The sequence below is a fragment of the Hippopotamus amphibius genome, chromosome 2 (assembly GCF_030028045.1).
Source record: "Hippopotamus amphibius kiboko isolate mHipAmp2 chromosome 2, mHipAmp2.hap2, whole genome shotgun sequence".
NCBI classification, from domain to species: domain Eukaryota; kingdom Metazoa; phylum Chordata; class Mammalia; order Artiodactyla; family Hippopotamidae; genus Hippopotamus; species Hippopotamus amphibius.
The window spans coordinates 87,746,080-87,762,334 of record NC_080187.1 but is presented as its reverse complement, the minus strand read 5'-3'; the positions used below and the strand labels follow the sequence as shown (position 1 = coordinate 87,762,334).

General features: G+C 33.7%; 1 protein-coding gene across 1 annotated transcript in view; it reads left to right on the top strand.

The window, feature by feature from the left end:
• Positions 1–16,255, top strand: part of CCDC171 (coiled-coil domain containing 171) — a 317,707-nt gene that overhangs the window by 60,125 nt on the left and 241,327 nt on the right. The window contains exon 7 of the mRNA XM_057724205.1: positions 6,129–6,275. Coding sequence (XP_057580188.1) covers positions 6,129–6,275 — 147 coding nt within the window. The remainder of the gene's footprint in view (positions 1–6,128; positions 6,276–16,255) is intronic.

The following is a 16,255-nucleotide window of genomic DNA, read 5'->3' as shown; positions in this document are numbered from 1 at the left end:
CCATCTGGTCCTGGGCTTTTGTTTGTTGGGAGATTTTTAATCACTGCCTCAATTTCTGTACTTGTGATTGGTCTGTTCATGGTTTCTGTTTCTTCCTGGTTCAGTCTTGGAAGATTGTATTTTTCTAAGAATTTATCCATGTCTTCCAGGTTATCCAATTTATTGGCATATAGTTGCTTGTAGTAGTCTCTCATGATGTTTTGTCTTTCTGAGGTGTCCGTTGTTACTTCTCCTTTTTCATTTCTAATTCTGTTGATTTGCATCTTCTCCCTTTTTTTCCTGATGAGTCTGGCTAATGGTTTATCAATTTTGTTAATCTTCTCAAAGAAACAGCTTTTAGTTTTATTTATTTTTGCTATGGTTTCCTTCCTTTCTTTTTCATTTATTTCTGCTCTGATCTTTATGATTTCTTTCCTTCTGCTCACTTTGGGGTTCTTTGTTCTTCTTTTTCTAGTTGTTTTAGATGTAAGGTTAGGTTGTTTATTCGATAATTTTCTTGTTTCTTAAGGTAGGACTGTGTTGGTATAAACTTCCCTCTTAGAACTGCTTTTGCTGCGTCCCATAGGTTTTGGGTTGTTGTGTTTTCGTTGTCATTTGTTCTACATATTTTTTCATTTCCTCTTTGATTTCTTTAGTGATTTCTTGGTTGTTTAATAGTGAATTGTTTAGCCTCCATGTGTTTGTATTTTTTGCAGGTTTTTTTCCTGTAATTGATATCTAGTCTCATGGCGTTGTGGTCCGAGAAGATGCTTGATATGATTTCAATTTTCTTGAATTTGCTGAGGTTTGATTTGTGATCCAGGATGTGATCTATCCTGGAAAATGTTCCGTGTGCACTTGAGAAGACAGTGTATTTTGTAGTTTTTGGATGGAATGTCCTATAAATATCAATTAAGTCGAGATGGTCTGATGTGTCATTTAAAGCTTGTGTGTCTTTATTGATTTTCTGTTTGGATGATCTGTCCATTGATGTAAGTGGGGTGTTCAAGTCTCCCACTATTATTGTGTTACTGTCGATGTCCCCTTTTATAGCTGTTAGCATTTGCCTTATGTATTGAGGTGCTCCTATGTTGGGAGCATAGATATTTACCATTGTGATATGTTCTTCTTGAATGGATCCCTTGATCATTAGGTAGTGTTCTTCCTTGTCTCTTTTAATAGTCTTTACTTTGAAGTCTAATTTGTCTGATATGAGTATTGCTACTCCAGCTTTCTTTTGACTTCTATTTGCATGGAATATCTTTTTCCATCCCTTTACTTTCAGTCTATATGTATCCCTTGGTCTGAAGTGGGTTTCTTGTAGGCAGCATATGTAAGGGTCTTGTTTTTGTATCCATTCAGCCAGTCTGTGTCTTTTGGTTGGAGCATTTAATCCATTTACATTTAAAGTGATTATTGACATGTATGTTCCAATTACTACCATACTGTGTTGATCACTGTAGCCTTGCAGTATAGTTTGAAGTCAGGAAGCCTGATTCCACCATTTCCGTCTTTCCTTCTCAAGATTGCTTTGGCTATTCAGGGTCTTTTGCATTTCAGTACAAATCGTAAAATTTCTTGTCCTCGTTCTGTGAAAAATGCCGTTGGTAATTTGATAGAGATTGTGTTGAATCTGTAAATTGCTTTCGATGGGATAGTCATTTTCCCAATGTTGATTCTTCCCATCCAAGAACATGGTATGTCCCTCCATCTGTTTGTAACATCTTTTATTTCTTTCATCAGTGAAAGCAAGTTGATTTCTTTAATTTCAGATAATTTGTTGTTCATTATTGTTTGTTTGCTCTTTTGTTCTTCTACGTCCTTATTAAATTTCTGGTATTTTCTGTTTTTTTTTTTTTTTGAGATTTTGGATCATCTTTACTATCATTACTCTGAATTCTTTTTCAGGCAATTTTCCTATTTCCTCTTCATTTATTTAGTTTTGTGGGTTTTTATCTTGCTCCTTTGCCTGCAAGGTGTTTCTTTGTTTTCTCATTTTGTCTAATTATAGTATTTGCTGTCTCCTTTGCATATGCTGCTTAGTAGTAATTCCCCTTTTTTCTGCTCTCTGCCCGCTGTGGTGGGATTGGTCCAGTGTCTTGAGTAAGCTTTCTCTTGGGAGGGTCTGGTGCCTGCTTTCTGGTATGTGGATCTGAGTCTTTTCCCTCTGATGAGCAGGGTTGTGTCAGGTGGTGTGTTTTAGGGTATCTGTGAGCTTAATATGGCTTTAGGTAGTTTGTGTGCTGATGGGTGGGTTTGTGTTCCTGTCTTGTTTGTAGTTTGGTGTGAGGTATCCGGCACTGGCAGTTGCAGGCAGTCGGGCAAAGGCGGGTCTTAGACTCTGATAGAGGCCTGCGTGAGAATTCTCTGTGGTTAATATTCCCTATGGCTGACGACTCTCTAGCGGTCTAGCATCCTGGACTTGGTGCTCCCTCCCTAGAGTCTCCAGCTTGACTTTTGGTTGAGGAATCCAGACTCCAGTGGTCGCTTGTCCCAGCAATAAAGGGGATTAAAAAAAGCTATCCAAGCCCCAGACTAATGGCAAAAGGTTAAGTCAAACAAATACTTAATCAAGGAAACACGTACATGCACAAGAAACACAAAAACCGAACCCAATAGAACATAAACCACTAGAACAATCTCACAGAAGAACCCCAGAACACAATCAGACAGTCAAAGCGAAAACCAACAAAAATTCAAAACCAAAAAAAAAAAGAACACACCAAAAACACAAAATCAGGGAAATTGTGAAAACGAGGATCAAATATAACAAAGAGCAAGAGAACAACCAGACTGAAGATCCCCAAAATGAAATCAAACAATTATAGTTAGAACTAAGATAAAAACAAAACCTAATAACAAAAACCAAAGCAGTGTGTCATCTGAAGAATAAAGCAAGGAAACAGAGCAGACCGATAATATTGATTAAAAGAATAGTAAGATAAAATAAACTAAAAAGGGATAGATCACAGAGGAACAGAAGAGTGTAGTATGACTGGAAGTATAAAAAGAAAAAGAAAAAAATAGAAATGTATAAAAGGTAAAGAAGAAGAGAAGATGGGGAGATAAACTCAGCACTACAAAAAAGCTAGCTAGAAATAGAAATATGTAAAAAGGCTAAAAATAAAAATAGAAGTAAAAAATGGAATAAAAAATATGTTATAAAATGTGAAGATCCCTTAGGGCTAAGATCGTAATAATAATAATAATAATAATAATAATAATAATAATAATAATAACAATAATAGTAAGCTGGAAATGACCACAAAATGGATCAGATCAATAGAATTAATAATAATAATTCTGTTTCCTTTGGGTCTCAGCTGTTAGTGTAAAGCAACCAAGGTAATTTTAATGTAATCTGTTAATTATGTAATATAAATGTGAATAGAATTCCTAAATACTACACCACACTGAGGAAAACAGTTTTATTTTCAGTAAAAACTGTGTAGGTGTGTTTATATCCATATCCAATAATGTATAGTAATTATCATGTAATATTAGTGACTACTTGACTTCTGCATTAAAACGTGATTTTTAGGTCATAATTTCATCTACAGCTTGAAAGACTTTTATTTGAAAGCTATTTGTTAAGTAATATTTAGTATAAGTCAAATATCATAAAGTAAAAGCCCTAAATGATTGGCTGTTCATTTTACAGTTCTTTTTTATAGGATTAAATTCCAACTTACATGGAATGATGGGCATATGTCATTGTAGTATTTGGAATAGTTGTTGTTTTCTCCCTATATGCTTTATCAATAGAATAGGAATCAGAAGTTGTCTTTTCTTTTGAAATTGGTGTCTTTTAAAAAAAAATTATTTTTTTTGGCTGTGCCTTGTGGCATGTGGGATATTAGTTCCCTGACCATGAATTGAACCTGGGCCCCCTGCATTGGGAGTGCGGAGTCTTAACCACTGGACTGCCAGGAAAGCTTCTGCAAGTCATCTTTCCTTATAGATAAATCTTCTGAGACTTCCTGAATACTTTAATTTCTTATACTTGCTTTAATATTGTTTGAAATAATTGCCCTTAACTAGGAGATAAGTATTTTTGGTTATAGACTTTGTTTTTATTTCAGATTATTTGGGTTGCTTTGTGACTAGCCTTGTAAATTGCTGTTTATTCATTTTAACATATGCGTAGGAGTCTAAGTGAAGGTTAGAGATTACGTATTTGGAAATCAAGAAAGCATGTAATTTAACAATGGATTTGAATTAATACTATTGATTGCTTGAAGGAGGAGGTCTTATCATATAGAATAATAATGGTATCTTATACTTGTGTAGTCCTTAATGGTCTTAAACGTGCTTTCAAATATGAAGATACTCTTATGATGTAATCAGATTAAATAAGGCTATTCATCATACCGCTTGTTTCTGAAACTAGGGTATCATGATAAAAACTGCTAGTGCTCTCTTGTTGGTTGTAGACAATGTTGCCACACTCTTGCTATGGTACCCAGCTTTGTTCTTATCTATGATAGTGTAAAGATAGAAAACGTGTAAGTAGATGAACTGTCTATTAAGGAATTTCCATTACCTGAAGAAAATAATTCTTTTTTTAAAAAATATTTTATTTATTTATTTGGTTGTACTGGGTCTTAGTTGTGGCAGGTGGGCTCCTTAGTTGTGGCATGCATGTGAGATCAAGTTCCCTGACCAGGGATCGAACCTGGCCCCCTGCATTGGGAGTGTGGAGTCTTAACCACTGCACCATCAGAGAAGTCCCTAAAGAAAATAATTGTTAAGAGTTCATGTGTACTCAGCTATAGAACAGTAATTATAAATGAGGGGGTGTGGAGAAAAGGAATTAAAATGTGTGTGTGTATATATATATATATTTTGTTTTTTTATAAATTTATTTATTTCTTGGCTGTGTTGGGTCTTTGTTGCTGCACGTGGACTTTCTCTAGTTGCAGCAAGCGGGGGCTTCTCTTTGTTGTGGTGTGCGGGCTCCTCATTGCTGTGGCTTCTGTTGTTGCGGAGCACAGGCTCTAGGCGCCTGGGCTTCAGTAGTTGCGGCACATGGGCTCAATAGTTGTGGCTCACGGGCTCTCAAGCGTGGACTCAATAGTTGTGGCACACGGGCTTTGTTGCTCCGCAGCACGTAGGATCTTCCTGGGGCATGGATTGAACCCGTGTCCCCTGCACTGGCAGGCAGATTCTTAACCACTGTGGCACCAGGGAGGCCCTAAAGTATATTTTGTGCTTCATCCTTTAACTGTGGACTGTACTGCTGGGTACTCTCCAAACTAGAATCTTTTAGAGAGAATTATATTTGGTGCTTGCAACATTCTCACTCAGATTCTGATGATACCTTTTGAGTGGCTAGGAATCCTTGGAAGCATGTATAAATATATGTGTGTGTGTTCCCGAATAAGGTTGTGCTGCTAGGGAAAGGTGTGAAATAGGGCTTTGTCAAAGACCTTGAGTGAGAATGATGAGTCTAGAGCAGTTACTGTGGAAAACATCTTCGTGTGTGTGTTAACTTTATGTTTGAACTTCCATAAAATTCAACTCTGATTTCTGAGTTTAGTTGGAAAAGAACATTGAGAGATTTAAGTAGAACTACCTGATATTATTTTTCTTTCAATAGTACACCAGAGATTTAATAACTTGAAAACTGAAGAGAAAATGAAAGGCAGCCATCTAGTGGCTGCAACTTTAAAAGCTCTAAGCATAGTTAGAGTACTGTGAGCTCATATAAAAATCTCTCAAGGGTCATTATTAGGCATTCAAGCTAATCATTCCTTATCACACAAAGGAGCAATATACATTTGTATTACTAAATATTTTAATAAAATTTTAATGAGAAGGGAAATCCTTTTATGTGGCAGTTAACCTATAGCATTATGTAAATACCCTCAGTCAGTTGAACTAGCATAACATTATAGTAAGCTATATGAATTTTCAATTGTAATATGTATTAATCAAATTTTTAAAATTGTAAAACTCCAGTAGTGCTTGTTAAACACATGTATATTCTGAAACATTGCTAGGAAGTATCTAGGCCTCTCTTGCTTATATAAGTTAACCTATTATTATGGTTGAAGTGCAGGTTTGGTTGTTCATTGTCTTCTGTAGAATAAATTTTAGTCATTGTTGGCTCATAAACTTTATTGATACAAAAATGAACTATTTTCTAGGAGCAAGATAATGCTGTACAAAATATGCACAAGAAAGTAGAAAAATTAGAAGCTGAACACATGGAGTGCTCTGACCTTTTACGGCGACAAACAAGTGAACTCGAATTTAGCACTCAACGAGAGGAACGCCTTAGAAAAGAGTTTGAGGTATATTTTCTCATTCGTCTATAGCATATATATGTTGTCCAGTTAGTAATTTAAGGTCAGAGAAAGTTTTACTCTGCAATAAAATATAATTTTTTGACATTTATTTATATTGAATATTAGCTTCCTTGAAAACTTTTGTATCTGAGTAAATTATATTTTGCTCTAATTAAAAAAAAACTATTCATTTGTAACAATTAATTGTCCTGGAATATTTGGAAAGTTTGAAGGTAATTGTTTGCATTACAGTGTTGAGGAAGCAACACAGGAAAAGATTTTGTACACCTACTATTAAATTCCAATTTTGTAGTTTGAATCCTGTATACTAGCTGCATAGTTTTGTGGAATGCTTTTCAGGTTAGACTTTAGATGGTAAAGGAACATCAATTTACAAATGAGAAAAATATGATTTTTGTGAGTAAATGATACTAATAACCACTTTAATCTTGAGAGATATCTAACTTGTTAATTTTTAAAAAAAATTTTCTTTTGCTTTATGGGAATTTAATATTTCAATAGATGAAGTTTTGTCTTAAACATAATTTATAACTCTTATAAGGTAAATAAACATTAATAAAGAGTATTTAATCATAAAATGCTGGAGGTACTCTTGTTAAACTCACTTCTGTCATTTAACATTGTGCTGAGAATTTTAGCCAAAGAAATATATAAAAGCAAGAACAGCAATAAGAATTATAATTTTTGGAAAGAAAGAGGTGTGATTCTTATTATTTTTAGATGATATGCTAATAACCCTAAATGGTCAAGAGAATCAGCTTTGAAATTATTGACGCTAGTAAAAACATTCAATAAGGAGGTTGAGAAGAAAATAATATATAACAGTTATGTTTACATCGTTACAAACCAGTGATAATCAGAGAATAAGATAATAAAAAAGTTTTTGTCACAACAGTGACAAAAATAGGAGTACAGTTACCAACAAATACATTAAAAATTATGAAATTTAACTGAAAGTCTTAAAAGAAAATGGTGAGACATTTTGGTAATACTTAACAGTGTAAAGCTATGAATCCTTCCTAGATTATGTTTTGGGTTAAGGCAGTACCAATCAAAAATTCAGTGGGATTATTTTGGGAAGACAGATTCTAAAGTTTATCCACATGAGGGTCTCTAAAACATTTAGATAAGAGTAATGAGTGGGGACTTATTATAGTACAGATTATAAAGCTTCAGTAATATAGCAATTGTATTTTTTTGGTTGTATGCGATAGAAAGCAACTTCAGTTAAATAGGGAATTCAGTGGAAGAATATGGGAATCTTATTCACAGAATCAGAAGGAATGTCGGGAAATCAGGCTTAGAAATCATATGAGTCCCAGAGTATCTCTAGAGCTCTTGGTAGCAGAAATGATGGATGAAGTTGAGGTGAATTGGTACCCATAGTTTTTATTCTTTTTGTAACTTTTTTCAGGATTCTAATCCCAGGAAGAGAAAATTTGATTGAAAGAGATAATTTGCCCCCAAATAAATCCGTCTCAATTCTTCTAAAATTAAAGCTCCCAAAAGAAATTCTTATATAGAAAATTAGGGTGCTGGTACCAAAAGAAGGGGAAAGATTGTTGAGTGGCCAAAAAGTACAATAACTATACTTTCAATGGCATAGAATTAAAAGGTCAGTAGTAGACTTGTAGAGTATATATAAAAATTTAGTGTAACAATATATCATTTTAAATTAGTAAGGAGGGACTTACCTGGTGGCACAGTGGTTAGGAATCCGCCTGCCAATGCAAGGGACACGGGTTCGATCCCTGCTCTGCAAAGATCCCCACATGCTGCGGAGCAACTGAGCAACTAAGCCCACGCGCCACAACTACTGAGCCTGTGCTCTAGAGCCTGTGAGCCACAACTACTGAGGCCATGTACCACAACTATTGAAGCCCATGCCTAGAGCCCGTGCTCCACAACAAGAGAAGCCACCACAATAAGCCTGCGCACCACCATGAAGAGTAGCTCCCGCTCATCATAGCACGCAGCAGTAAAGACCCAATGCAGCCAATAAATAAATAAATAAATTTATAAAAAAATATCAGTAAGGAAAGGAAAAATTATTCAGTAAATGGTGTTGAAACAATTGGTTAACTATTTGGGACAAAATAAACTTAGAGTCCTATCTTACATTATATTCTAAAATAAATTCCAGTTGGATTAAAAAGATGAAATATTAAAAACAATGATAAACTAAGAAGAAAATGTAGATTAATTTTTTTCTGCTCTCTGAGTCAGTATGACTTACTACTAATCATAAAGGCTGAGGAACAAAATATTTAGGAATAGATTTATAACTTTGACTAGGAAAAATTAAAGTTATATATTAGTAAAGTCCCCACTTAAAATAAAAGGACAACCAAATGAGAAAAATATTTACAGTGAAGGGTAAAATATATCTCTGTCTCTCTAAATCCCTTACTGTTTGCTAAGAGAAAGGAGAAAATCTTTATGAAAAAAATCTGCCAAGGAAATCAAAGAAGATATGAAAGAATAATTTCAGATGGATAACGAACATAGGGAAAATGCTCCACCTCACCATAATGTAAGACAAGACAATAATACTCATAATAATAAGATTAAAGAAAATGATAGTACCCAACATTGGTGAGGGTGGTGTTAAACAGTCTTGTACCTTGATGGTGGGAGTGTAAATTTTTTTTTTAAATTTTGATACCGTAAATCTTTTTCTTTTCTTTTCTTTTTTTATTATTTATTTGGCTGCGCTGGGTCTTAATTGCGCCACACAGGATCTTCAGTTGTGGCATGCAGGATCTTTTTAGTTGCAGCATGTGGATGTCTTTAGTTGCGGCATGTGGGATCAAGTTCTCTGACCAGGGATCGAACCCGGACCCCCTGCATTGGGAACACGGAGTCATAGCCACTGAACCACCAGGGAAGTCCCAGGGAGTGTAAATTTTTAAAACCTTGAAGGAATTCCTTTTGGCTGCCTTATAGAGTCTGTTCTCAGAAAATTATATTCTTCTGGAACTCTCTCCTCTTCCATCTCCTCATTGCTTTCTAGGCATATGGCACAGCCGTCACCTGGGGACTTTTGCATTATCCTCTGTTTGGATCTTCAGTTTCTTAGGTCTCTTGCCTTCTTTACTTCCATGGAGTACATAGACTAGTAGTTTCTGAAGAAAGGGTGTATGGGAGCTAAGTTTTATTTGATCTTGCATGTCTAAACATTTTTTTTTATCAATAAAGTATTAAGGTAGGTATAATCTGGCTGAACATATTAGAATTTTAGGATGGAAGCCTTTCTTTCAGAATTTGAAGGCCTTGCCTCACTGGTCCCCAGCCTCTTCTGTTGCTGTTGAGAGGCCTGATGCTATTCTCAATTGTGTTCCCTTGTTGGTGACCCTTTCCTCACTCTTTTCCTCTCTGAAAGTTTTCCTTCTTCTTTAATTTTTTGGACTTTTTTTCTTCCACTTTTATTGAGATATAATCAACACAGCACTGTATAAGCTTAAGGTGTAGAGCATAATGATTTGATTTACATACGTCATGAAGTGATTATCACAATAAGTTTGGTGACCATCTGTCATCTCATATAGATAAAAAGTTGAAGAAACAGAAAAAAACATTTTTTTTCTTATGATGAGAACACTTAGGAATCACTCTCTTAGCAACTTTCATATATAACATACAGCAGTGTTAATTATATATAACATGTTGTACATTATACCCCTAGTACTTATTTATCTTATAACTGGAAATTTGTACCTTTTGACCACCTTCATCCAGTTATCCCTCCCCTCACCTCCTGCCTATGGTAAGCATAAATCTGATCTCTTTTTCTATGAGTTTGATTGTTTTTGAAGTATTATTGACCTACAACACTATGTTAGTTCCTGTTACCCAACATAGTGATTTGATATTTCTAGACATTTAAAAATGATCACCATAAGTCTGGTTACTATTTGTCACCACACAAAGATATTACATAGTTATTGGCTATATTCCTTATACTATACATTTTATGCCCATGACTCATTTATTTTGCAACTGGAAGTTTGTACCTCTTAATCTCCTTCACCTATTTCTTTCTTCCCCTTGACATTTTCCAGATACTAAACCTCCAGTTTGTGAGTTTGTGTAGTGGTTAGGGAGGGGTAGTTTTAAGGCTAGTTAGGATGGAGGTGGATGCCTGGAGGTTACATTTTTCATGTTTAAAAAAAAAACCCAAATTTATTGAGATATAATTTGCATGCTACAGATTCACTCATTTATAGTGTACAATTCAGTGGTTTTTAGTTTATTCACAGAGTTGTACAACTATCACTACAATTGATTTGAGCACATTTCCATCACCTCAGTAAGAAACCCCACACCCATTAGCTATCACTCTCCTCTTCCCCCATCCCTCTCATTCCTAAAAAAACATTAATCTACTTCTGCTTCTATATATTTGCATGTTCCGGACATTTCATGTTAATGGAATCATGCAATATGTGGTCTTTTGTGATTTTTTTTCACTTAGCATGATGTTTTTAGGATTCATCCATGTTGTATCATGTATCAGCACTTCATTCCTCTTTATTACTAAATAATCTCCCATTGTATTATAGACCACATTTTGTATATCCATTCATCAGTTGATAGACATTTATGCTGTTTTCACTTCTTGGCTGTTATGAATAATGCCTCTGAACACTTGTGTACAAGTTTTTATGTGGACATATTCAGTTCCACCTAGGAGTGGAATTGCTGAGTGACACGATAACTCTATGTTTAACTTTTGGAGGAACTATCAGACTGTTTTACACAGTGGAGGCACCGTTTTACATTCCCGCCAGCAATGTATGAGAGTTCCAGTGTCTTCAGATCTTCATCAACACTTGTTATTATCAGTCTTTCTAATTATAGCCACTTTAGTGGGTGTATGATGGTGTCTCGTGGCTTTGCTTTGCATTTCTCTGATGACTAATGATGTTGAATATCATTTCATGTGCTTATTGGTCATTTGTATATCATTGGGGAAATATCTATTCAGATCCATTATATATTTTTAATGGATTATTTGTACTATATGATTGTAAGATGTTAATAATAGGGAAAATGAGGTGTGGAGTATATAGGAACTCTCAATAATAATGCCAAATATGAACTTGGCAAAGATAAATTACTCATACTCTTACCACACATGGTCTAATTTTATATAAGTTGAGGGAAAAAAAAAGTAAAAATGAGATGATATTCCAAGTAATATTTCTAGCTTATTATTTGTGCTGAACATTTTTTTCAGGCCAGAAAATTCAGGAATGTATCATCCTATTTTATAACAGCATTTTTAATATTATGTGGTTTGTGGGTGGCCTATTAGAAAAGGATTAGAATAGAGTTAAAGTTCTGACTATACTTAGAATTTAAAAAAATCATTTAGAAGTCACTTTAGGATGCTATAAATCTCTATGATCATCACTAAAAACATTTAAATTGCCTTATTAATAGCTATGAAGAAGTGCTAGCTAACAGTGAATTTTTTGTTGACTTTTTTGTTGATAAGATTCTTGATAAGTCACTTTTCACTCAAATGAGGAAAAGTTTAATGCCTAAACTTTAGTGTTTGTTTTTGGATAACTCAGTATTGATTTTTTTTCTTGTAAAATACTTGCTTGCCCCAATTTCTTTTTTTTAATTGATTAATGTTGTAAATATAAAATTGTTTTAGACTAGTTTTATACTGAGGTTTTTCTTAGCTACTCTGTGAATACATTTAATAATACCAGGTCTCTGCTTTTGGAGAATTTGAAGCTTTGAGGGTATCCAGAGAGTCTCTATTCTATTTAGAAGAATTTTCTAAATGGACAAGTATAGTCCTGTGACTTATCTACAGTTCTTCATGTTTAGACACCTTACAGATTTTTTGCTTTATAATTAAGTGAAAGTATTGTGTATTGGCTATTTGACCAGATGATGACATAATGAAGGAGAAGTTAAATTTCTAGAGAGCAGTTTATGCAGTTTTACATTCAGCTGTGGAGACATTAAGTACTAGTAATCCTAGGTACTTAAAATCATCAGTGGTATTTTTAAAAAGGGATTAATGTAAAATAAAATAATAATAAAGAGGAAAAGTATTAAAAATTTAATTTAATAGAACACATTATTTAATGTCAGTAATATCAGACTAAAGCAACTAATAGACATTTAGCCTAATAAATGTTTTAAATTTTAATGAATCTTCAACAGTTACATTTCATGAAAAGGTGATTTCTCTATGTGCCTGAGCCAAAGAAGTTTATATATATACAAATTTAAAAAAATCTGGTATGCTATAGACCACTGTGCAGCTTAATCATCTTAACATGGATCAATGGTTTCTTAGATTAAAAAAAAACAAACTCTCAATCCAATTTTCTAAATGTGGGGCTGGATACCAGAGAACCAAAGGGAAAAGTGAACCAGAAAAAGAAATATCCATGGCTTTTATAAACCTCTTTACAACTAGGGGAGGGTTTGTTGTTTTTTTTTTTTATCATGGGAAATAAGTTTAACTCAATAAGAAAACAGAAAAGAGAAGATGCAAACCTAATTCTGAGAGAACTGAAGAATCTCATGAAGATTACAGTGGAGAGAGAGCAGTCTTTGTAAATAAATTTTGAATTGCTTCTGTCAGTCATATTCTATATTACGGTAACATAAAGAAGGGTAGAATGTAGCTTTTTTATTTACACATTTACTACACTCAAGTGAAAAAAGAAAGGAGAAATGAATCTCACCTTTTGTATTGTTATGAAGCAACCTCATATGAATCATCTTTTTAAAGCCATCATGTTTGTAGGAATGGTTTTTAAACACCTGTTTGTGTTGACTGTGAACTATAAAAGGTAAATAGTGAAATTACCTGGGTTATACTATTGTGCTTGTAAGTATTATACATTTTTGTATTTATGTTCATAATGGATTTTAAAACGGGAAGTTCATTAAAAATTTTCTTAAATACTGAAGTTTTTATTGCTAGAAAAGGTAAAAATGATTTTAAACTTGCTAAATTAATTTATTACCATGCTAATCAGAATTTGTGGCTTGTAAATTCTGTTCCTTAGAGATTTTGACTCTCTAAGATATCTTTTTTGGTAATAAAAAATACTTTGAGGTCTTTAGTGTAAGGGCTTCAGGAATAGTAAATACTCTTGTTTTCCCCCACACAGGGAGGGAATAAGGATTGTATTTAATTGTAGTTAATTATTAATACACATATATTATTTACAACCACTAAAATATAATACATATACGTACCACTAAAATAACCATTATAGAATTAATCTCTCCCTTGGAGTCATCTTTTTGAAGATGGATTGTTACTATATTGGTTACTTGTAAGAGTGTTCATTAATGGGAAATATCAGGTGATAAAATCTGGAACGATAGTTAAGTAAACAACCACTTTCTATTTACACAGCTATTGACATTCTGGAGTAAACTTTGTACAACTGTTTTGGAAACAGTACAATATAACACAGTAATGAGAAATTTCTGATTGGTAGGTACTTGCGTGATATTTCCTCTCTTATTTTCCTTGATATCCATTTTAGTGGGCTAAATTGCATATATCCAGGTTTTTCTGCTTGACTAATCCCTTTAAGTTCATGTATATTCTCTGGGCTGGGTATATTCTATTTGAGGAGGTGAGAATGTAGTAGGAGCTGTTTTTGCCCAGTGTCTCAACAAATTCGTTGGACACATGTTTTCATAACTTCTGTGAAACTTTGGAACAGGGCCTTGGAAGCCATGGAGCAGATGTGGTATGGAGAACAAATATGGTCTGGATGTGTTTGGTTAGTTCTGCTTCTTAATTGGAGTTGGTGGCTCATGCCCTGTGTTATGATAAAATAATGTTTTCTGTGTTACCTTCTTCAAAGAATGAACACTCACTTCTGTGAAGTGGAGTAGATTATCTAATTGGGTTTATTGTGATTTAGTGAGCTATAAATCATACAATTAAAAAAATTGGGTACAATGAACACAGAATTTACTGGAATAAAAATCCCTTGGCAGTATATTGCAGTCGGAAAGGACGTGACAGCCAGCTAATAAATGATAAAATATGTGATCATTTTGTGTTGCATAAAGAACTCTGATGTTCATAGTATTAGGAAACAGACAGTTTATAGTGTAATCCTTGCAGTACAGGCAAACTTATATGTAGTTAAATTGGCCAGTGGTATATATGAATTTGTGTTGGATTTTGTACTTTACTCTGAATTCTCTTATACTTTCTGCTCTTGCTTTGTTGATTATATTAAGATTGGAGACTAATGAGACAGATTATGATTGTTGTACTAGTTCTTTTAGGTGATATTGGAGAAAAATATTTGTGAACAGCAAGTTGATGTTCCTCTAGCACCCTCTGCTGGATGTAAGAGTTAATTCACCAGCCTAGAAAATTTAAAAAAAATATTTATTAGGAGGGCTTTAATTTAATTATGCCTGTCAACAAAACGCACTCTTGCAAGAAATTTGTTTAAAGATATGAAGATTTTCTTGCTGTCCTTACTGATTGATTGTTTTAGTAATAATAAACAATTTATACATTTGTTTTCTTTTGGATGTTTCAATTAAAACAGAAAGGTATGAAAATAAAGATGTGATCTCTGGTTTATTGTTTCAACCCATTTGATTTTGGTTTAGGCAGAAAAAAAAGTTTTCTTGACTTTTGGAGTGAATTCAGATAAATTAATTAATACGACAACACGTACGTGAAAAATGGAAAGAAGAATTGTTGACTTATAGAATCACTGAATATTCTGTATTTCAATAAAATATAACACTTATTTTGATAAAATTATGTAAATGCCTTTGGAATATGATAGAATGTATTAACATTATTAGACTGGTTTCTTCTATTTGCCCTTTATTAACTTTTTGCCTGTTTTGATCCTTTATTCTCAGTCTGTGCATTATTTCCTTGACACTGGTTAGACTTCTGACTTTAGAACCTAACACAGTATTTTGAATATTAAGAAAGTTGACTTTAGTTCTTCAAGGACAGTAACATCATCTTGTGGCATTACATTAAAAAAATTTTTTTTACTAGTATTGGCCCTACGTAGGGTAATACTCATTTTAATCTGGCTAACTGTAAGAATTTTTCTGCTCTAGTATGTACCATGGTTTATACCTACAACTATTGGGGATCCCTTGTTCTAAGGATTCAAAGTCAGCATTGAGAGGAACTTTTAAACAAAAATCCAGAAGCTTGACATAGGTGGCTATCACTTCTTTGAAATGTCATTGGTTCTTACACTTAGGAATTCTTTTTTTTTTTTTTTTTGAGATATAATTCATATATTATTGAATACACCTTTTTAAAGTATGCAATTCAGGGTTATGAAACCATTACCACTATCTTATTCCAGAACATTCTCATCACCCCAGTAAGAAACTTTATGCCCATTAGCAGTCAGTGCTCATTCCTCCCTTCCCCCTTTCTCCAGCTTCTGGAAACCACTAGTATACTTTCTAACTCTATGGATTTGCCTTTTCTGGCCATTTCATATAAATGAAGTCATTTAATATGTGGTCTTTTGTGTCTGGTATCTTTCACTTAACATATATTTTCAAGGTTAATCTATGTTGTGGCATTTGCTGGTTCTTAATTCTTTTTATGGCTGAATCATATTCCATTGTATGGATATACCACATTTTGTTTATCCATTCATGAGTTGATAGGCACTTGGGCTTTTTTCACCTTTTTGTGTTTATGCTCTGCACTGTAGAGCATATTATGGGAATCTGATTTTTCAAAGAAAAGTGTAGTCGTTTCTTATCCGCAGACTGCTTGATTAGTTTTTGAATTATCCTATTTTTATTTATGTCCCTTCTGGTTGTAATATATTACCATCTCTGTCTGTATGTAAAAAAGAAATGGCAGGAGAAAAGAGTAAAAATCAAAGTAATCATGCTGAGCATTTAAAAAAACCTTTAGCTAAGGCTGGATGATAAAGTCTAAGTATAACAAATAAAAA